Raw genomic sequence first — 23,675 nt, 5'->3', positions numbered from 1 at the left:
GGGCGCAAGTTCTTTCTGAATAAAGAACTCGCGCCCAAAGTTAGAGCAGCGCAACGTTACGCCGGGCGGACAGATACGCCTATGTATCTGAATCCAGCCCATTGAGTGCTCTAGTAGACAAAACAGGAGGGGAACGTCCTATTTCTAGAAATCATTTTAGGCTTGGTTCACACCTATGCAGTTTGATTTTGATCAGTTTCTTCAGTGCTTTTTGCTGTGTGTTTTGCACAAGCGATTTTGCGTTTTTGTATTTTTCTTTTTTTTGCAAATTTGTTGTTGAGTAGATTAAAAAACGCAAATCGTGGCAAAAAAACGCACATGCTTTTCTGCAGCTTCTCCTCCATTAAAGTCTATTGAACCAAAAAAGCAAAAAAAAAAGCACCGTTGTGTTTTAAAAAGTGGAAAAGAAAAGGGTAACCGTGCTCTCTTCAGGTACAACCCAATCCATACACCAGGTCCACTCACAGGTGCCTAGACTTCATGTATCCCATCACACTCCAAAGTAGCAAAGACTGTAATCCTTAAGTGTCGTCTATTGGTACATCAGAGTGACAGTGAAACAATAGCGCTGACGTGTTTCGTCAATAGCCTTAGTCGTGTTTAACCACTTCCCGACAGCAGTACGACTTTGTACGGCCGCAGGGTGGCTCTAATTCTCTGAGTGGCCGTCTTTTTATGGCCTCCGCTCTTCCTGGCCACTGGGGTGCGCGCGCCCGCCGCATCACTGAGATGCCGATGCACGTGCCTGGTGGCCGCGATGTCCGTTTGCCACCCGTGATCGGCGGTTACAGAGACAAGGACGTGGATCTGTGTGTGTAAACACACAGATCCATGTCCTGTCAGGGAGAGAGGAGACCGATGCTGTGTCCCTTGTACATAGGGACACAGATCGGTCACCTCCCCCTGTCAGTCCCCTTCCCCCACAGTTAGAACACTATGCATGGTACACATTTAACCCCTTCCTCACCCCCTAGTGTTAACCCCTTCAATGCCAGTCACATTTATACAGTAATTAGTGCATTTTTATAGCACTGATCGCAATATAAATGTGAATGGTGCCAAAAATGTGTCAAAAGTGTCCGATGTGCAGAGACCGCCCTGTCTTTCCTCCGCTCTCCCCTATGGGGAATCGAATGAATACGGACCGTGTGTCCGTATTCATCCGATCCGTTCCGCCAGACGGAAGAAAAATAGGGTTTTCTTCCGTCTGAAAAAGCGGATCTTTGCGGACGCGGATCGTTACGGACGTTAGCGGATGCATCATCCGCTAACGTCTGCAATCCCATAGGGATACATTACAAGTCCGTAAACGGACTTGTAATAAACGGTCCGTTCGTCCGCCCGTGTGAAAGGGCCCTTAGACAACACAACGTACAGGTACATTGTTTTGCACAACCGGGCCACAGTATATGTGCAATGGGCGGGCCAGAAGTGGTTAAACTCCTACCCGCGTCTAACTAATCGTCATTTTAAAAGCTTTAAAAAAAAAAATCTACCTGCCCTTTTTTTAGTCCCCTAAATTTATGGTCGGGTGCCTTTCAGGTCTAGGTTGTTATTCTGTGCACAGGAGACGGGAGCCTCTTCGGGTTTTCGTGTCAATGTCCGAGTGGTGCCTAGACTTCCTATTGGCTCTCCAGCATCGGGGTCCTCTCAGACGTCTGTAGGCGATGACCTCAGCGTGAGGGGACATGGTGGTGCCGGCACATCTGCACCCCGAAACAATGCCAACAAAAGTGTGAACAGAAAACTTGGATGCGCATACAAGATATTTAGGGGGAAAACGTGCTAAACTGGTTCTACGGAGGCAGGATGGGGGGGTGCTTGGCTTGAGATGGGCTTAAAAAAAAAAATTATAATCCAGGATCCATTGGGTAATAAAACTTCTTTGTGTTGCTTTCGTATACCAAAACGTTTTTCTTGGCGTTCAGCTTTAAATCTTTCACATAGTAAACTTTCTGCAGTATCTTTTTCTCTTTGAAAATTCTTAACATGAGTTCCCAGGACAGAAAACAAGATTTTTACCTAATGACAAGCATCCACTGAGGCAGCAGAATGGAGCCTAATCGCCCCATCGGCCCTTGTGCCTTCCAAATATTAGTAATGTTTCTACACGTCAACTGTTTTTCATGTACGCACAACCAGGGAATAACATAATCAGCATCTACCGAGCCCTGTACATTCATCATTTCCCACTTCCCCAGCCAGATAGCATATATAATGATAAGATTCCTCTCTGTCTTATCAAGTTGTTACACTGGTGGACAGTGAGTCTGATGACTTCCCCAGGTAGAAGATTCTTTACACCAGTCTTTCCAAACCTTATTTACTTCAACTTAGGGGGAAAAGAGAACCAGTCATAATTCGGCTTCAGCTAGATTTAAATATTTAAGTTTAAATCATTATAAATATCTATGCTAACTTTAAGTTGAACTTTAGGCAGACTAATGAATGACACACATGAAATACATATGTAAGGGAGCTGTTTTACTGTCAAAAGCTTTTGTATTTCTGCCCTTCCAGTCTTGAGATTTTTACACAGCTTTGCCCCAGAGCACAGCCTTATGTGGCAGGCAGGACACCCAAAGAGGCACATTTGTCCCCTTACTCCAACTATTTATTTTTATTTATTTTTTTATATTTATTGGCGTATAACACTCACTTTTTTACCCTGAAAATCAAGGGTAAACTGTGCCTGCGTGTTATACGCAGGGGGCTGTGGAAAGTTTTTTCCTGAAACTTCCCTCTTAAAGTTAGGGTGCGTGATATACACCAATAAATACGGTATATACTCGAATATAAGCCGAGTTTTTCAGCACATTTTTTGTGCTGAAAATGCCCCCCTCTGCTTATACTCAAGTCACCTTTTTGCGCCTGATCTCCCGGACTTTGGGGACCCAGTACCAGCCGGCCGTCCCCTGGACCCCAAACTTGGCACACTCTTCCTCTACAAGTGTGCAAAGTTTGTTGGCTGGGGAGCACCGATTTTTCAAAGCCGGGCACCCCTTCCATAGACTCCCATGTTAAACAGTAATTTCTCCGGTGATTTTTGGGGACCCGGTCCTGGCTGGTCATAGGTCCCCTGAACCCGGAAGTTGGCACACATGTAGCCCCATTTCTCCTCTACAAGTGTGCAAAGTTTGCTGTCTGGGGGACCTGCAGCTAGGGAGCACCGATTTTTCAAAGCCGGGCACCCCTTCCATAGACTCCCATGTTAAACGTCAGTCTAGGCATGGACACAGTAAGGCAAAGTGAGGCATGCTGGATCTGAAGTTACACACTGCAGAGCTCAGTGAGGAGAGCTCTGAGAGCTGATTAGAAGGAAGGGAACAGCGCTGAGGCTGTCAATCGGCAGAAGGTCCCTCCCCTGTCACCATTTTTCTCTTGGTGTCTGTAAAACTTGTCATAATTGGGATGAAGCGGGAGACAGAAATGACACTTTGTGCACTTAATTGAGACAAGTATACATTATAGAGGGGATATGTTTTGTTCATATTGCATATCTGCAGTCTACAACTACTTTAATCTCATGCCGACTGCAGGAAATGTGGGCTTTAGCTCCCAGCCACTACACATATGTGTTGACGGCTGCTTGAGGTTGTGTGCTGAGTGTGATCTCCCAGCGCAATGTCACCGCTTCTAATCATGAGCCAGCTGGATGGGCTCCTGATCATGTGTCTGCTGTGAGAGCCAATCACGGCAGTTGAATGAGGCCGGTCCAAACCGATGAAAACGGCCTGAAGTCCAGTTTCATCGGTCCAAACCGACCGTGTGTACGTCCCATCGGTCTGTTGTCCTTCGGAAAAAAATTTGAGAACTTGCTTTAAAATTGAACCGATGGACGGCTGACCATCGGTCAAAACCGATGGTTAGTACACAAAAGCATCGGTTCAAAACCCGCGCATGCTCAGAATCAAGTCGACGCATGCTTGGAAGCATTGAACTTCATTTTTTTCAGCACGTCGTGTGTTTTACGTCACCGCGTTCTGACCCGATCGTTTTTTGAACTGATGGTGTGTACGCACATCGGACCATCGGTCTGCTTCAGCGGTGAACCGATGAAAGCGGTCCGTCGGACCATTCTCATCGGATGGATTGACCGTGCGTACGCGGCCTGATATATTACCGGGCAATAAAGCCCACTGAAAGAGTGGCAGGAGGTTGGCGTTAAGGGAGGGGGTTGAAGTTGAACATCACAGTAATAACTGGAAATGTGCAACTGAAAAGACACCATGGTATTCCTTGTAATACCTCCGTATATATTGGTGGGATGTAGACGGTAATGTGTCTGCATTGCACTGAGGATCTTCCCACAGCTCTGGCTTCTTGTTTGAATCTTGTAAACGGGTCCATTTAATATTCTGATTAAGTCGCGGCGGGGGAGCGGAGCCCATATATGTGGCGGAGCAAGGCTGTTTACCAAATCGCTTCTCAGCACCGTCGAGTTGCTCTCATTTAATAAAAATGGATTTATCATCTCGTAAAACCTTCAGCTGCTCTCCCCTCCCAGTTTTCAGATGTTACTTGGCTTGGCTGGAAAAAGGTAAAACCGAATAATAGAAGGCTGTAAATCAGATCCATATTGACCTCCGAAACGCGGGAGCTGGAAGACAAAGCGTTAAAGCTCGTCTTTGATTTTCAGGCTTACCATGGTCCTTCTTCCCAATTGCAGTTGTTATATATAATATATTTAGAATTTCCAAGCTGCAGGCAAAAAATGTATTTAAAATGTTATATTGATGCCTGCGACACGTAATCATAGGCTGTCCGATGATCCTGCCATATCAGGATGCTGGGAAGAGGGTTTACAATCTCACAGAAATCTACACCGGGCCTTGGTGGTGACCAGTCACTGGTGCAGGTGTCCCTTCCCCCAGACAGGAAATTCTGCCCAGAGACTAAAGCCTCGTACACACGATCGGCTTTTCCGAAGGGAATTGTGTAATGGCAGGCTGTTGTCGGAAAAATCTGACAATTGTCAGATTTTCCTCCAACAAATGCGGGATAACATGCTTTAAATTTTTTTGACAACAAATGTGTCTTGTCGGATTTTCCGTGTGTACACAAGTACGTCGGACAAAACTCCTAAGTACAAACGCGCATGCTCAGAAGCAATGCTCACCATAACACAACATTAGCAGAAGGGTGTCGCTAAAGAACTGAAAAAAACACGTCGTTTTGTCGACAATTCTTTGCCGTTTTGTATTCAATACAAGTTCACGGCCAACGCCCTTCGGACAAAAGTCCTACACTTTGTCCGATGAAAATCCGATCGTGTGTACCAGGCTTTAGTCTCCATTCACACTTGTGAGAATTGTAATGCGACTTTGGACAAAGCGCATTCCCATTCTTTTCACTGTTACCTGTTCGGATCTGTGCCACTTAGGCCGCGTACACACGGTCGTTCCAAACCGATGAGAATGGAAACATCAGCTGCGGTGCCCACATCGCTGGACTCCAGGACAAGGTAAGTGTCCTATTATTAAAAGCCAGCAGCTGCAGTATGTGTAGCTGCTGTTGTTGTTTTTTTTTTTTTGGCGGAACACCGCTTTAATATCATCAATTTAAATTAATATGAATTTTATTGTTGGCCATTATTGGCACCTTTAGGCCGAGTACTCACGAGCAGACATGTTCGATGAAACCGGTCCGCGGACCGTTTTCATCGGACATGTCTGCCCGGGGACTTCTGTTCGATGGCCGTACACACCATCCAACAGAGGTCCGCTCGTAAACAATACGCGGGGCGTGTCCGCGGTGTCGCCGCGACAATGACGCGGCGACGTGGGCGGCCTGCCTTTAAAATGCTTCCACGCATGCGTCGAAGTCATTCGACGCATGCGAGGGATGGCGGGCAGCAGGACATGTACGGTAGGTCTGTACAGACGACCGTACATGTCCGGGCGGACAGGTTTCCAGCGGACTTTTTTAAAGCAAGTCCAGGAAACAGTTGTCCGCTGGAAACCTGTCCGATCCGCCCGAAAATGGTCCGCTCGGGCCAACACACGGCCAAACATGTCTGCTGAAACTGGTCCGCGGACCAGTTTCAGCAGACATGTTTGGTCGTGAGTACGGGGCCTTAGTGCAAGAAAAGCTCAAGACAAATGCAGTCTCTGACCATCTCTTGTATCATGTCTTCATTCTCTAACCATCTCTTGTATCATGTCTTCAGTCTCTAACCATCTCTTGTATCATGTCTTCATTCTCTAACCATCTCTTGTATCATGTCTTCAGTCTCTAACCATCTCTTGTATCATGTCTTCAGTCTCTAACCATCTCTTGTATCATGTCTTCAGTCTCTAACCATCTCTTGTATCATGTCTTCAGTCTCTAACCATCTCTTGTATCATGTCTTCAGTCTCTAACCATCTCTTGTATCATGTCTTTAGTCTCTAACCATCTCTTGTATCATGTCTTCAGTCTCTAACCATCTCTTGTATCATGTCTTCAGTCTCTAACCATCTCTTGTATCATGTCTTCAGTCTCTAACCATCTCTTGTATCATGTCTTCAGTCTCTAACCATCTCTTGTATCGTGTCTTCAGTCTCTAACCATCTCTTGTATCGTGTCTTCAGTCTCTAACCATCTCTTGTATCGTGTCCTCAGTCTCTAACCATCTCTTGTATCATGTCCTCAGTCTCTAACCATCTCTTGTATCATGTCCTCAGTCTCTAACCATCTCTTGTATTATGTCCTCAGTCTCTAACCATCTCTTGTATTATGTCTCTAACTTAAACTTAAACACACTGCTAATAATATTAGAAACATTTCCATTCTGTTCACCTCTAGCAGACATGATACAGGAGATGGTCAGAGACTGCAGACATGATGCAAGAGATCATTGCAGCCATACCGGTGTCCATCAAATGCAGCTTCGCCAGTGCCCGGATCACACATGTGTATATGGTTATTTAAAGTGGAGGTTGCCCCTAAAAAAAAATTCTAACAATACATTGAGAAGACTGATTACACTGCGGGTATGCTGTTTTTTTTTTTTGTTTTGTTTTTTTTCGTACATACCTCGATATCGCCGTTTCATCCCTCGGGTTCCGGGTATGATTCTTGCGGGTCTGGAGTTGATTGACGTTCCTCCGACCGACGCATACTTGACATCACGACTTTCCGAAAGAAGCCGAACGTCGATGCGCAGGCGCCGTATAGAGCCGACTCTATACGGCGCCTGCGCAATGACGTTCGGCTTCTGTCGGAAAGTCGTGACGCGCAGTATGCGCCGGTCGGAGGAACGTCAATCAACTAGGTCTAGCAAGAATCGTACCCGGAAGCCGAGGGATGAAACGGCGACAACGAGGTATGTACGAAAAAAAAAAAAAAAAACAGCATACCCGCAGTGTAAGCAGTCTTCTCAATGTATTGTTAGAATTTTTTTTAGGGGGAACCTCCACCCTAAGTAATATTTTAGCACGTTTAAAAGTAAAAATAGTTCTGTATTCACTTTCCAGGGTACTCTCCCTTTACTTGGTTGCATATAGACTAGCAAGTGATTTCTGATGTCTGCAAATGTCATATTTTACCACTAGAGGGCAGTAGAATGTCACAAATCTGAAAAGTTGCTTTTATTCCTTTTGTGTAGCTTTTTGAAAGTTCATTCTGGTCTATGGACATAAATGTTGTTTCATTAATCTGCATAACTCTTCCCCTACTTTCAAAAAAAAAAACTTTTTTAAATACAGCAAGTTCATTGTTTTTGTAAGTGTGAAGATTGCGCGGTCAGTACCTACTACCAGTAAAGAGAACGGAATGGGTCTAGTGATGTATGTTTTATATACGATAATTTGATTACCGACGATGGGTCAGTGTCCTGATTTATTTGCAAAGGTGCCTGGATATAGAAAATCTTTATGTTCAAGTGTTCCACGGACTGTGATGTCGTCATTGCACACAATTACACAGCTGCTTAAAACTCATCAGATAATTCACAGAAATTGCGTATGCTGTAAGAATGACTTGATACAGTAAAACCTTGGTTTGCGAGCATAATTCGTCCCAGAAACATGCTTGTAATCCAAAGCACTTGTATATCAAAGCATTTTTTTTTACAGGGTATAAAAGAGAAGATGGACGCCTGTACACACGATCGATTTGTCCGATGAAAACGGGCTGATGGACTGTTTTCATCGGACAAACCGATCGTGTGTGGGCCCCATCGGTTTGTTTTCCATCGTGAAAAAAAATAGAACGTGTTTTAAATTTTTCCTATGGATAAAAAAACGATGGAAAAAAAACATCGTCTGTGTGGAAGTCCATCGGTCAAAAATCCACGCATGCTCAGAATTAAGTTGACGCATGCTCAGAAGCATTGAACTTCATTTTTTTCAGCTCGTCGTAGTGTTTTACGTCACCGCGTTTTCGCACGGTCGGATTTTTGACTGATGGTGTGTAGGCAAGACTGATGAAAGTCAGCTTCATCCGATATCCGACGAAAAAATCCATTGGATTAGATTCCATCAGATTTTCGATCGTGTGTACAGGGCTTAAGTGTAGCAATACGTTTCTAAATGTTGTACCTTCATTAAAGTGGATGTAAACCCGATTCATGAAATTTGAGCTGGGCACGTATATCTGCAGTATTTTGTTATCTCTTTTCAATGAGCTAAGTATTAGGCCGCGTACACACCATCGATGAAAACCGATCGAAGTTCAGTTTCATCGGTCCAAACCGTCCGTGTGTACGCCCCATCGGTCTTTTGTCCTTCGGTCAAAAATTAGAGAACTTGCTTTAAAAATCTAACCGATGGACGCCTGAACGATAGGTCCAAACCGATGGTTAGTACACAAAAGCATCGGTTCAAAACCCGCGCATGCTCAGAATCAAGTCAACGCATGCTTGGAAGCATTGAACTTCGTTTTTTTTCAGCACGTCGTGTTTTACGACATCGCGTTCTGACACGATCGGTTTTTGAACTGATGGTGTGTACGCACATCAGACCATCAGTCTGCTTCAGCGGTGAACTGATGAAAACGGTCCGTCGGACCATTCTCATCGGATGGACCGGTCGTGTGTACGCGGCCTCATAGCTCTCTTTTGACTTGTTCCTCTGTTATCAGCCTGATAACTTCTGATTTTTTTTTTTACTTTTAACCACTTCCGGACCGCCTCCTGCACATATACGTCGGCAGAATGGCACGGCTGGGCACAAGCACGTATATATACACGTCCTGTACTTGTACCCAGCCGTGGGTCGCGGGCGCGCTCCCGCGACCTGGTCCGAAGCTCCAGGAACGCGGGTCCCGCGGACCCAATCGCTGCTCGAGTGCGGCGATCGGTCCCCGGAGCTGAAGAACGGGGAGAGCCGTGTGTAAACACGGCTTCCCCGTGCTTCACTGTGGCGGCGTATCGATCGCGTCATCCCCTTTATAGGGGAGACACAATCAATGACATCACACCTACAGCCACACCCCCCTACAGTTGTAAACACTCACAAAGTGAACCCTAACTCCTACAGCGCCACCTGTGGTTAACTCCCAAACTGCAACTGTCATTTTCACAATAAAGAATGCAATTTAAATGCATTTTTTGCTGTGAAAATGACAATGGTCCCAAAAATGTGTCAAAATTGTCCGAAGTGTCCGCCATAATGTCGCAGTCACGAAAAAAAAACGCTGATCGCCGCCATTAGTAGTAAAAAAAATAAAAATGCAATAAAACTATCCCCTATTTTGTAAACGCTATAAATTTTGCGCAAACCAACCGATAAACGATTATTGCGATTTTTTTTTTACCAAAAATAGGTAGAAGAATACGTATCGGCCTAAACTGAGGAAAAAAAAATTATATATGTTTTTGGGGGATATTTATTATAGCAAAAAGTAAAAAATATTGCATTTTTTTCAAAATTGTCGCTCCTATTTTTGTTTATAGCGCAAAAACGAAAAACTGCAGATGTGATCAAATGCCACCAAAAGAAAGCTCTATTTGTGGGGGGAAAAAGTACGCCAATTTTGTTTGGGAGCCACGTCGCACGACCGCGCAATTGTCTGTTAAAGCGACGCAGTCCCGAACTGTAAAAACACCTTGGGTCTTTAGCCAGCATATTGGTCTGGGGCTTAAGTGGTTAAGACACAAGCAGTCTGAATCTTTTGTCAAAGGAGGTTGCTAAAATAGATTAGCAGGGAGCAGCTCCTATTACAAAACACCTCTGAGAGTCTCTGCCTATGATGAGAGGGGGTGTGTGCCTTTCCTCCAATCAGCAATGTTAGCTGTCTTGGCTGTATGCCCAGACATCACACTTAACACCTGTGTTAACCAGGAAGAGGAAATCTCCTAACACATCTGAACTTTATAAACAGTATATAAATGTGAAAACAGCAGATATACATATAAAACCTATATAGGGAGATTTGGTTAATCTCGGTGTATCACCTGAAGCTGTTCACTTCACTGGGTGTATGGAGGGTTTACATCCACTTTTAAATGTAACCATATTGCTAAACTTAGAGGCTCCTCTCCTTTTTTTTATACTCAGTTGTGACATGACGCTACTCTTATATCAAGACATCACTTGTATATCAAGGCAAAATGTATTACAACACTTTGCTTGTCTTGCAAAATGCTCTCAAACCAAGGTTTTACTGTATAGGATGATTTCAGAGGAAAGAATGAAATTAGGAATGTCATTGCTGAATGCCCCAGACTTATGACAGGCATACAGCATGTGAACCAAGTGGATTTCTGATCTTCACAGTTGTTCCAGGCGTGCGACTCGGAGGGGGAGATTTAGTCCCCATTCACACTTGTGCGACTTCAAAATCATGCAATTTCTATTACAACTTTACAGTGTGACTTTTGACGAGTGCAACTTTGGCTTTGACCATCTGACTGTGTGTGCTCTACACAGTCGCACACGAGTCGCATTGTTTTATCATTCAGGTGCGACTTTAATGCAACGTCTGAGGGTGTACATTGCATCATGTTGAATTAAAGTTGGACCAAAGAAGTGCACAGATCTGACCGGTACTCAATGGAAATCATGGGTTGGGACTTGGGGGTCCAAAGTCGCATGTCAAGTTGCACAAGTGTTAACCAACACTAGTAACCAATCCGCTTCCAGGTTTTATTGTCCAAAGCTTAATTGAACAAGCTGAAGTTAGAAGCTGATTGGTTGCTATGCACGGCTGTACCAGATTCTTTGTGCTCCAGTTTTAGTAAATCTACCCCAGAGTTTTAAAGCCATTTTGTCAACAGTAGAACCTTCTAGCATTTTCAGGAGGAGAGGACAGCAATGACGGCATACAGGCTTTTCTTGATTCCTGCTTTTTTTTCAAACTCTAATGCATTTTCATTTTAAAGCTATTAAATACTTTTGCAGGTGCAATAAAACAAAATACATACAAACTCTTAGTGATTGTTGACACCAAGTCTGTTTTCTATGTGCTCTGTTCTCACCATGCACGTGCAGTGGTGTGCAGAAAAGTGAAGCTCAATGGACGTATTGTGAACAAGTCCTTGAGGTTGGCTTTCTTCATAAAGTAGCCACAGTCTGAGTGAAAAAAGAAAGCCTATCCCCCTGCCATCATGCTGCAGAGAAGGATCATTGTTCTCTGTTGGAGCAGAGAGTGAGAAACTTATATAGCGCAACTCATGCGAACTGAATCGCCTCTGGGCGCTTGGTATCCATTCCCTGGTCCCTCAGAAGAGATAGGTCTTAATCTTTCTCCTGAAGGCCAGGTGGTTTACCTCCAACCGGATGCTGGTTGGTAGAGTGTTCCAAAGTCTGGGTCCTTGGACCGCAAATCTTGGTTCTCCTTTGGACTTGTATCTGGTCCCTCTGGTGACCGGTACTCAATGGAAATCATGGGTTGGGACTTGGGGGTCCAAAGTCGCATGTCAAGTTGCACAAGTGTTAACCAACACTAGTAACCCTCTGGTGGTTCCTCTGCAGAGATCTGACGCACCCCCTGTGTTCATAAAATGTAATACTTGACATCAAAATGTTGCTCTATTACAGCAGCTATAGAAGTAAAGCGGACATAGCCCGGGCTTATACTAAATAACACCCCCTGATATAACACACGTCTTACCAGTGAGCTTGCTTATTGCAGAGCTTTATGAGATCTGAGCTAGCAGGAGGCATGTTGGACATCAGTGATGGGGGAATGTACAGGTGACAAATAGTTGCTATTATACATTACACCAACTACAAGAATGGGGAACTGTTGGGACCCTTGTCAGGTTTTTAAAGTGTTACTAAACCCACTACAGTAATATCAGTCTGTATATGCCGAAAAGCGTGCTTGTTATACTCACCGTGGAACCTAATTGGTTCATCCACCACGTTGTGCAAAAAGGCTTTTTGATCCTGTTTTCTCTGATCCTCCCTGTCTTCCACAGTCCATCTCTTACTACAGAGCCTTGGGGCACTCTGCACATGCTCAGTTTAGTGTGTATTGCTAGAGAGAGTTTTTTTGGGGGGGGAGGGGGGGGGCATATGATTAGCACAGGGCCAATCAGCACTGTCCGGTCAGAGGTCCTGCAGCCTTATAGGGCAGGTAGAGTAGAATTAAAATTCCTCCTCCTATAAGATTCAACCAGACAGTCATAGAGCAAGGTATTTATCTGCTGGGTATTTATCAGTTTATATTTACTAAAATAATTGCATTTCTGTGTACTGTGTGAGAGCAGAATAGTGAAGGCAGGGCCCTGGATTTGGTAACACTTTAATGCAGATGATGTCCTTGTTTAGAAGATTTACCCTCTTTTCTGTCACAGGGTGGTGCACAGGTTGTGGGTGGGATATCGAGTTAAGGGATCCACCTAAATGGAGACCTAGAGGGTAAGCAATACCTGGCAGAGGCTCTACGCCAGCTCCGCACTTTATAAAAAGAATGCTTTATTGCTATTTTGTGTGCCTGTTCATGCCGGTTCACACGGGGGCGACCTGTCCGGTGACTTAGCCGCCTGACAAGTCGCGCTTCATGTATTGCAATTGAACTGTTCTAATAGGAGCGACTCAAGCCCTGTGACATAGAAAAGGGTTCCTGTACTAATTTGGGGTGACTTCAGAGCAGCTTACATTGACTTCTATACAGAAGTAGTTTTGCAAGCCGCGCTGAAGTCGCGCTCTACGGGGCAGCTTCAGAGTCAGATGACTTTGAAGCTGCCCCTGTGTGAACTGGCACTTAGTGAGTGACAGAGGCACAATATCTAAAGATAAATCGCTTCAACACGGACACACCAAAAAATGTGGAACTCAAAGATACTTACCTCTATTATTCTTATGGCATCTTCTCCCAGGCTTTTTCCGGGGGGAGCTCTTTGGCCGTCTTGATTTGCTTGCACGTGATGACGTCGCTCTTGTGTATGCGCAGGAGCACAGTCCTCCCAACACATGGTCACAGTGCCAGAATTACATGATGATTGCAATAAAAAGCTTGCGTCTTCATAATAAAAAAACAAAGCCCATCTCTCCTCTCTCTTATTGACCCCGCATCTCTCCATAAAGAGGACCTGTCACACTGATTCCTATTACAAGGGATGTTTACATTCCTTGTAATAGGAATAAAAGTGATAAAAAAAAAAGTGTAAAAATAAAAAGAATTAAGTAAAAAAAAAAGAAATTCAAAGCGCCTCTGTCCCCGTTATCTTGCGCGCAGAAGTGAACACGCATGCAGCTACCGCCCACATATGTAAATGCCGTTCCAACCCCACATGTGAGGTATCGTTGTGTGTGTTAGAGCGAGAGCAACAATTCTAGCACTAGACCTCCTGTAACTCGAAAATAGTAACCTGTAAAAAATGTTAAAGCGTCACCTATGGAGATTTTTAAGTACCAAAGTTTGGCGCCATTCCATGAGTGTGTGCAATTTTAAAGTGTGACAAGTTGGGTATCTATTTATTTGGCGTAACATCATCTTTCACATTATACAAAAAAATTGGGCTAACTTTACTGTTTTGTTATTTTTTAAAGCAGGGGGTTCACCCTAAAAAAAATTCTAACATTACATCCAGGATACTAACAACATTTACAGTATGCAGGTCTTTTTTCTTTTTTTTTTTTATCGCCGTACATACCGTTATACTGTGATTTTCTCTCCGGGTTCTGATTCCTGCGGGACTAGGCGTTCCTATCGCTGGGTTAGATGATTGATGTCTGGTGAAACAGTTCCCATGTCGCACAAGGCGCGTCACCAGATTTCCGTAAATAGCCGAGCTGCGGGTCGGCGCTATACGGCGCCTGCGCAGTCAGCTCTACACGGCGGGCGCTGGCGCCGTATAGCGCCGACTCGCAGCTCGGCTATTTACGGAAATCTGGTGACATGCCTTGTGCGACATGGGAACTGTTTCACCAGACGTCAATCATCTAACCCAGGGATAGGAACGCCCAGTCCCGTGGGAATCAGAAGCCGGGGAGAAAATCGCAATAAAACGGTATGTACGGCGATAAAAAAAAAAAGACCTGCATACTGTAAATGTTAGTATCCTGGATGTAATGTTAGAAATTTTTTTTAGGGTGAACCCCCGCTTTAAAAAAATAACAAAACAGTAAAGTTAGCCCAATTTTTTTTTATAATGTGAAAGATGATGTTACACCAAATAAATAGATACCCAACATGTCATGCTTTAAAATACTGTAAATGTCGCTAGTATGCTGGATGTAATGTTAGAAAATAGTTTTTAGGGTGAACCCCCGCTTTATTTCATGAAACCGTTTTTTTTTTGTCCCCCCAAAAAAAGCGTTTGAAAAATGATTGCGCAAATACCGTGCGAGAAAAAAAGTTGCAATGACCGCCATTTTATTCCCTAGGGTGTCTGCTAAAAAAATATATAATGTTTGGGGGTTCTGATTAATTTTCTAGCAAAAAAATTGTGATTTTTACATGAAGGAGAGAAGTGCCAAAATTGGCCCGGTGGTAAAGTGGTTAAAGCAATTGAAGGTAAAAAAAAATCAACTGGCAGAATCAACAGGTAACAAAATTGTTACTGGGGGATTAAAAAAATATATTTTTTGAGTGACAGATTCTATCATATGTGGTTTTTTTATTTTGCTCAAAGTTCCACTTCAAACCCTGGTGGGTAAAATCCCTCACTAGCTGTCGGGGACAGGCAGCCCCCAGAGCCCTCTTAACGAGGCGGCAATGAAAGGGTTGTGCGAGGAGGGGGTGGGAGAAGAAGCCACGGAAATTTCCCACCCAATTGGCAGTCGTGCAGTGTATAATTTTCCTCAAATTGCTCGCTGAGCCTCGGCTTTTGTTTCATAATTGATTTATAGTTTGAGCCACTTTTACCTCATCCCCTACTGTCCTGCACGCAGTGCCAGCGAGTACATTACAGTGAGCAATGATAAATTACCTCGCACTTGAGATGCTAATGCATCAGAAGTAAAACTGGGGACAACACGGGGGCTTCATTAGCAGTGGTAGGAGGCCTCCCCGCGTATTCACATTTCCTCTCAGCCGTGCCCAAGTGTTTGATTACATTTTTTTCAGCATAACAAGAACGCAGCCGCATCCTTTGAAGCTCCCGATATCCTTTGTTGGCCCGACAAGGGTAGGCAAGAAAATGTACTTGGAAAGTCTTAGAATAGGTTTTCTTTTATTTCCATAAAGGTATTTTTTTTTTTTTTTTTACTTATTATGAACAAGAGTTATAAAAGGATGTCTGTACTGAGGACATAGTTGTCCTTTCCCTATCTGAAAATGCTTGATCTCTGGCATCGTGCTGGTCCAGTGTGAGACACTGACCTGGGACAGGTATGTAGATGAGCAGATCTGATTTTTACATTGACTTCTCTCATCTGCATTTTCAGAAGGTCGGTAGTGTTGGGCTTCATGGTCTTGTTAGTACGAGTTTCTTTCAGGTCTTGGCCACACTTTCTTTAGCTTGCCTAAGAGCAATTTGTACAGCAGTCTGCTAAAAGCTCTGCAAATGGTTATTTCACACTTCAAGACCGCTTAAAGCGGAGTTCCGGCCACAATTTCACTTTTTAAATATAAATACCCCTGTAATACACAAGCTTAATGTATTCTAGTAAAGTTAGTCTGTAAACTAAGGTCCGTTTTGTTAGGTTGTTACAGCATTTAGACACTTTATAAAATAGAAATTGACTGGGGCCATCTTAAGTGTGGGCATCATGAAGCCAGACTGTATGACTTCCTGGATTTCAGCCTTGCAGATCTCGCACATGCTCAGTGCTGCACAAGCAGTGTAATAGGTTTCAGATCAGGTTTCAGCACCTGTACTGTCCAAGTCACATGATTCTTCGAGACTGGGGAGTGCACAGACTCCTGGAAAGTTACACCCACTACATTCCCAGGAGTCTGTGCGGTGTAGGTTAGGAAGCTTAAGCACCTAGGTGCAGGAAGTGGGAAGATTAACTATTCTGCCTAGCAACAACACTTTGAAGGCATCTAAAAAAAAAAAAAAAAAAAAAATTCTTAAAGGACTAATGACATTTTTTTAAAACTACTGATGTAATGTTATATTTATGGGTGGAACTCCACTTTAATTTATTTTAGGTACTTGTATAGCGCCACCAATTTACGTAGTGCTTTACACATATATTGTATGTTCACATCAGTCCCTGCTCTCAGAGAGCCTACAATCTAAGGTCCCTAACTCACATTCCTACATACATGTACTGGAAGCAATTCAGACAGGAGCCAGTAAGAAAACTTGAGTACCCGGAGGAAACCCAACAGGAGAACATGAATACTCCAGGCAGGTAGATCCCTGGTTGGGATTTGAACCAACGACCCAAGTGCTAGTAGGGGAAAGTGCTGACCACTTAGCCACAGCTGCCCATTAGGGCTAGTTTAGACTTGCTTCAAAACATGGCTTTGGACAGGCTTTATTAACCACTTAAGGACCACCTCCTGCACATACCGTATTTATTGCGGTATAACGCGCTCCCGCATATACCGCGCACCCCTAAAGTGGCCCCGAATCCTGTGGAAAAAACGTTTTTTTTTTTGTACTTACAGTTTTGGTGTCTTGCGCGGCGTCCATCAGCGGCCTCGTCGCGTCCGTCTGCGGCTTCGGGTGTCCTCTTCGACGGGTCAGGCGTCCTTCTGCGGCTTCGGGTGTTCTCTTCGTCGGGTCCGGCGTCCTTCTGCGGCTTCGGGTGTCCTCTTCGTCGGGTCCGGCGTCCTTCTGCGGCTTCGGGTGTCCTCTTCGTCGGGTCCGGCGTCCGTCTGCGGCTACGGGTGTCCTCTTCGTCGGGTCCCGCGTCCGTCTGCGGCTACGGGTGTCCTCTTCGTCGGGTCCGGCGTCCTTCTGCGGCGTCCTCCCTGCTCGTTTCCCGCACCGAGTTTGATAACTGCGCCGACATATACAGAGCGCAGTACACTCGTGTATTGTCGACAATGCTCGGCAACTCTCGCACTGACGTCCTGTACGTCCAGGACGTGAGCGCGGAAGGAGCCGAGACTGCCAGACTATACCCGAGTGTACTGCGCTCGGTATATGTCGGCGCAGTATTCAAAACTCGGCGCGGGTATCGGCGTATACCGCGCACCCACGATTTTGCCCTGATTTTCAGGGCAAAAAAGTGCGCGGTATACGCCGATAAATACGGTATTTCACACATCAAGACCGCTTATTTATTTTAGGTACTTGTATAGCGCCGTCAATTTACGTAGTGCTTTACACATATATTGTATGTTCACATCAGTCCCTGCCCTCAGAGAGCCAACAATCTAAGGTCCCTAACTCACATTCCTACATACACTTACTGGGAGCAATTTAGACAGGAGCCAGTAAATCTCCGAACATGTCCTTGGAGTGTGGAAGAAAACTTGAGTACCCGAAGGAAACCCAACAGGAGAACATGAAAACTCCAGGCAGGTAGATCCCTGGTTGGGATTTGAACCAACGACCCAAGTGCTAGTAGGGGAAAGTGCTGACCACTTAGCCACAGCTGCCCATTAGGGCTAGTTTAGACTTGCTTCAAAACATGGCTTTGGACAGGCTTTATTAAAGCTCTCTGAACGCCAGTCAAAGCTCCTGTCACTAAATAAAAATGGTTAGCTTACAGTTTTGTTTACACCTGCTTTTGCTTGGGGCATCGGTGAGGCTTCAATGGAGATTCGATGGGACTTTGGTGGGGCCTTGTGGGACTTCAAGCGAGCTTTGCCATAAACTTCTATGGAGGCTTTGAAGACACTTTGAAGCACCACTAAAGCCCCATGGGGTAAAATTTTTAAAGCGAACCCAAAGCAAAGCAAAAGCATGGTGAAAACAGGACTGTAAACTTTTAATGGAAGTTCCCTTAAGGGTTTTTTTAGTAGCAAAATAAGTGTTTGAAAAGCAAAGACGTAAAAATTGGTATTTATTGGTTAAATCAGGGCTCAAAATTTCAAGTCCTGAGCCACTAGCCAGGCCTTAAGAGTTACTCGCCACCAGTTGCCCCAACCAACACCTCCCCTGCCCCACCCCTAAGTCCGCCCCTAAACACGACCTTGTAAATAATTTCATGAAATTACACTGTTAAATATTTTTAAATATCTGTAACTACACACAATAATGCGAGGCTTTCTCCCTGGTGTGAAGTGTCGTGCTCGCCCCCTCCCTTGGACTACCGGAGAGTCGGGACGCTCTTTACATTGCAGATAGAGAAAGAAGCTGTGTGTTAGTGGGCGCCCTGACTCTCTTTTGTAGTCCAAGGGAGGGGGCGAGCACGACACTCCACACCAGGGAGACAGCCTTGCATTACTGTGTGAAGTTACAGACAGAAGAACAGGAAGTGAGGATTTCTCAGAAGAAATAAGGACATTTAAAAGCAAAATGGAAGGATGAGGTAAGTGAAGGGGGACTGCACTAAGGTAAAGGAAGCCATTTAGGGGGAAATTTTTTTACCTTTACAACCCCTTTAAAGAAGTCCGGTAATTGGAGCTATCAAAAAAACAAAAAAAACACAAGCGGCAATGTTTATTAAACAATACTAAAATACCCGAAAAACTAAAAATGAAAGAAACCTTGTTTCTTTTTGTATCTTTCGGTTTCTTCATCTGCAGATCAAAGGGATGAACAAATGTTCCTCTGTTTAACCCCTTAATTTACTCTAATCAGCCTTAATTAACTCCCTATTCTCCTCCATTTAATTATTATTTTCCTGCTTTTTTTTTTTTTCTTCTTTCTTGTCTATTTTATAAATGATTAACAATTTAAAACTTTTTTTTTTTTTTTTTGCCTTTGTTAGTGAATCTTTTAACACATATATATTTAGGGGGGAAAAAATTAGCTTTACGACCCCTTTAACACTTCCGCGGTCAACAGGGGAGACCCACTGACAGCTCAAAGAACGGAGCCTGAAGGATCGATTTCACGAGTATCAATACTTGTGCAAATATTCTTATCCGGCAACAATACCAATACTAGAATCGGTGCAAACCTAGTTTTAATATAAAAGATTAGTGACCATTGCTGCATTCAAAATGTCTTCCATCACCACAAAGACTTAAGTTGCGCTCTAGTCGGTACATCCAACCCCCCCTCCCCCTCCAATGTTACTTGTACACATCAAACCTCAAAACCACTGATCGTTTTGTCTCCCAACAAAAAAAAGCTGCTAATTTTCTAACCCGTAGAATAAAGCGACAAAGGATTTTGGAGCGATCCCTTTAATACATCGATGCCTGCCACAGTGTGAAATTGAAAATTAAAATTTCTGAGGGAAACGGGAGAGGGGGGAAAAAAAAGCCTTCTTTGAAACATTTGTTTAGAGAGCGTAAGCTGAAATGCCTAATTAATTCTTGCTTCCTGGCTGACATGTATAAATGATGGCCGCTTGCCTGTCCGCAGCGTCCACCTTATATCGTTAAAGTTGCGATGCCTGCGAGTTGCCGTCTCAGGATCCGGAGACGCAGATTAATGGAAGCTGCTGGGCACAACAAATTAAGTTGACGTTGATGTATGAGAACATAATAGCATGATGATCCCTGCGTTACATCGCCGGGCACCTCCCGCTTCATTTGGCTCTTGTTAGGATCGGTTAGGAAGGAAAGTGATGAAATTTCGCACAGTGTGTTCTGATGGGTTTTCTCTCTTCTCTTTCTTGCCCTCAGACTCATCCTAATGCCAGCAAGCTGCCACTAAAGGACGCTTTCACGTTTGATGACTACAGGTTGGTTATTTTATTTTTTCCATCGCTTTTATAAAAGCACCTGGAGAGAGGTTGGCTTTCATTTATCGACTTTAGAATGAGCTAGACAGTCCTTGGCGTTTTGTTTAAAGCTGAACTCCATGCAGATACAAAAGAGAAGTAATGAAGTTGCATGCATTGACATTACTAAATGTATTTAGAAATGCTACTAGGGTAAGAACATGAATATAAGTTGGTACTAGTTTCTTGTAATACCATATACAGCAGCTTTCACACTTGAGAGCGGACCGCATTGCTAGCCAGTTAGGTGTGCTGCAGCGCACATGTGCTAACAAGGAACATGCTGATAGGTGGAGAGAGCATTGTAAGCGGAGGAATGAGCTAATTAGTCTGGGGGAGGGGTTGTGACAGAACTGTGGTGTTTATAGTAATACTAAAGATGATATTCTTACCTGCTCTATGCAGCGATATTGCACGGACCGGTCCCTTGCTAGTACTTTGGTGTTCCCTCACTGGTCTGTCCTCTCCCTCTTCCTCCAGGTGCCTCCTTAGCAAGACAGGTGCTGTGGGGGCACCTGTGCGCATTGCTTCCAAGCACAAAGCGCCGCTAAGCAAGCCAGGACAAGGTCATTCGATGCCCAGGGTGAATATGGCGAATTGCGTCCCCCAGCAAGTTCGGTTCCCTTTTGCATCAGGTGCCCCCAGTGGAGTGCCCCCTTTTTGCATCAGGTTCCCCCAGTGGAGTGCCCCCCTTTTTGCATCAGGTTCCCCCAGTGGAGTGCCCCTCTTTTTGCATCAGGTTCCCCCAGTGGAGTGCCCCTCTTTTTGCATCAGGTTCCCCCAGTGGAGTGCCCCCCTTTTTGGATCAGGTTCCCCCAGTGGAGTGCCCCCCTTTTTGGATCAGGTTCCCCCAGTGGAGTGCCCCCCTTTTTGGATCAGGTTCCCCCAGTGGAGTGCCCCCCTTTTTGGATCAGGTTCCCCCAGTGGAGTGCCCCCCTTTTTGGATCAGGTTCCCCCAGTGGAGTGCCCCCCTTTTTGGATCAGGTTCCCCCAGTGGAGTGCCCCCCTTTTTGGATCAGGTTCCCCCAGTGGAGTGCCCCCCTTTTTGGATCAGGTTCCCCCAGTGGAGTGCCCCCCTTTTTGGATCAGGTTCCCCCAGTGGAGTGGCCCCCTTTTTGGATCAGGTTCCCCCAGTGGAGTGGCCCCCTTTTGCATCAGGTGCCCCCAGTGGAGTGGCCCCCTTTTGCATCAGGTTCCCCCAGTGGAGTGGCCCCCTTTTGCATCAGGTTCCCCCAGTGGAGTGGCCCCCTTTTACATCAGGTTCCCCCAGTAGAGTGCTCCCCTTTTGCATCAGGTACCCCCAGTGGAGTGCCCTCAGTGGAGTCCCTCTTTGCATGAGGTGCCCTCAGTGGAGTCCCTCTTTGCATGAGGTGCCCTCAGTGGAGTGGCCCCCTTTTGCATCAGGTGCCCCCAGTGGAGTGGCCCCCTTTTGCATCAGGTTCCCCCAGTGGAGTGGGCTCATTTTGCATCAGGTGCCCCCAGTGGAGTGCCCCCCTTTTGCATCAGGTGCCCTCAGTGGAGTCCCTCTTTGCATCAGGTGCACCCAGTAGAGTCCCTCTTTGCTTCAGGTGCCCCCAGTAGAGTCCCCTTCTTTGCATCAGGTGCCCCCAGGCTCCCAAATTGATGTTTTCCCCCACCTTTCCCCCTGGGTACTGGGAGATCGGTACACTCTGTGTCCCCCTCCTATCTCCGGTCATGTGCAGCATCGGCTCTTTTCCACCCCATGCATGCTGGAGGGGGGGAAAGCTGAATACTCCCTCCAGCAGCAGCTCTCGGCCGCTGCTCCTTCTTACATGAGTGACACTGCAGTTATTTCTGTCCGTAAGGAGCGGGAATCTCTGTAGTGCCTCCATTCAACACGACGCACGGGGGCAAGTGCCCACTGGGCCCACCCTGTTTCCTAGTCCCTCCTCACAGAAGTTTGAGAGCAGCAAGTGTCATAGGGCCCCTGCTGCTGTCCCTCAGTGTCTCATTCACATGGGCAGCTGCTGCAGTGAACATCTGTCACTTCTGGACACATACACACGCACATCATCTTGCTGTATAGGCCTGTGCACCTGTGTCAATGTGTCATAATTGTGTCACCTGTCATGAGAGAAATAAGGGGGCTTTCACTCCACCTTTGGAAAATTTCAGTTTCCTGGCTGTTACTTAGGGTAACACTATTGTTGCACTGTATCTTTAAATATTAAATTGTGTAAATGCCGCAAATATGCAACCATGCCAAAATCATAATTGCACTGCCTATAATAAAACTCCTAATCCATACAAGATATCATGAATAGTGCAAATTTTACCAATAAAAAAAATCCATGAAAAAATTCATAACAACTGTCAACGTTCATTCCATGGATGTGCAAAAAAAAAAAAAACATGTCTAAATTGTGCCGAGACAAAACTCCTAATGCCTTGTACACACAATCGGAATTTCGGATATTCCGGCCGTGTGTGGCCCCATCGGACTTTTTTCCGTCGGAGTTTAGAAATAAAACCTGTTTTATTTTATTCCGATGGATAAAAAGCCTGTCGGAAATTCCGATCGTCTGTGTCAGAATCAAATCGACGCATGCTCTGAAGCATTGAACTTAATTTTTCTCGGCTCGTCGTAGTTTTATACATCACCACGTTTTGGACGGTCGGAATTTGGTCTGACGGTGTGTATGCAAACGGCTTGAACGGAATTCCGACCAAAAATTCAATCGGATTTTATCCATTCGGAAATTCCGATAGTGTGTACAGGGCATAAGTGAGCTTATGTGACAAAAGCTACTATGTGGCTTATATGACTCCTCCACCACACATAAACACCAGAATATTTCCTGAGTAATAGACTCCAGGTGATAGACGGTCAAATGACGCTTTTACAGTAAAGGCTTGTACACTGTGCACTCCTATTTGGACCGAACATAGGGAACCACAGGCCTCATTGGCGAAGTTGTGCAATGGGCCAGCAAAACATGAATGACAAAAGCCACATGGTGTAAAACCTGCATACACCGCTTTATTGTTTTAAAAAGATTATCACATTATGCTGAACAAACAGAGCAGCATTACAAACAGACCAGCCGGTCCTGGAGCATGATGACGTCTGCTGTAGTCCAGCCCTGACATGTTTTCATCATAGAAAAATATTCCCAAGAGGATCGGCTGACTGCCAACAAATCACTAATATATTCACACCACCACCAATGGAAGCCGCTTTTTCCACATGGGACTGCAACTTCAAGAAAGACCATTTATAATCTTATTTACGATGGTCCAAAAAAAGTCACAGTAAAAACTCAAAATTAAATAAATGAATAAGTGAATATTAAAGAATATATTTCATCAAATATATTGCCATCTTGTGGTGAAACAAATATTTACAGCCTATAAATAGTTCCGTAATAAAAAAGATACGCTGCCATTTACATATCCGCTCACAATAACTACCATACATTAAAATACAATTTCAAAATCCTACTAAATTATGAATAAATTATTATAAATTTTAAATCGGCTATTAATAAATTTATTAAAATCCCACTCTACATTCAGACCATATGGTATATATGAGCATAA

At 44.7% G+C, this 23,675-nt stretch overlaps 1 protein-coding gene across 2 annotated transcripts in view; it reads left to right on the top strand.

The window, feature by feature from the left end:
* SETD3 (SET domain containing 3, actin histidine methyltransferase) overlaps positions 1 to 23,675 on the top strand; it is an 81,316-nt gene that overhangs the window by 42,733 nt on the left and 14,908 nt on the right. For both annotated transcript variants that reach the window (XM_040332605.1, XM_040332603.1), the window contains one exon: positions 20,017 to 20,075. In XM_040332605.1, the coding sequence (XP_040188539.1) occupies positions 20,017 to 20,075 (59 nt within the window). The remainder of the gene's footprint in view (positions 1 to 20,016; positions 20,076 to 23,675) is intronic.

Source organism: Rana temporaria, chromosome 13 (genome assembly GCF_905171775.1).
Source record: "Rana temporaria chromosome 13, aRanTem1.1, whole genome shotgun sequence".
NCBI lineage: Eukaryota > Metazoa > Chordata > Amphibia > Anura > Ranidae > Rana > Rana temporaria.
This window is presented reverse-complemented; position numbering and strand designations above follow the sequence as displayed.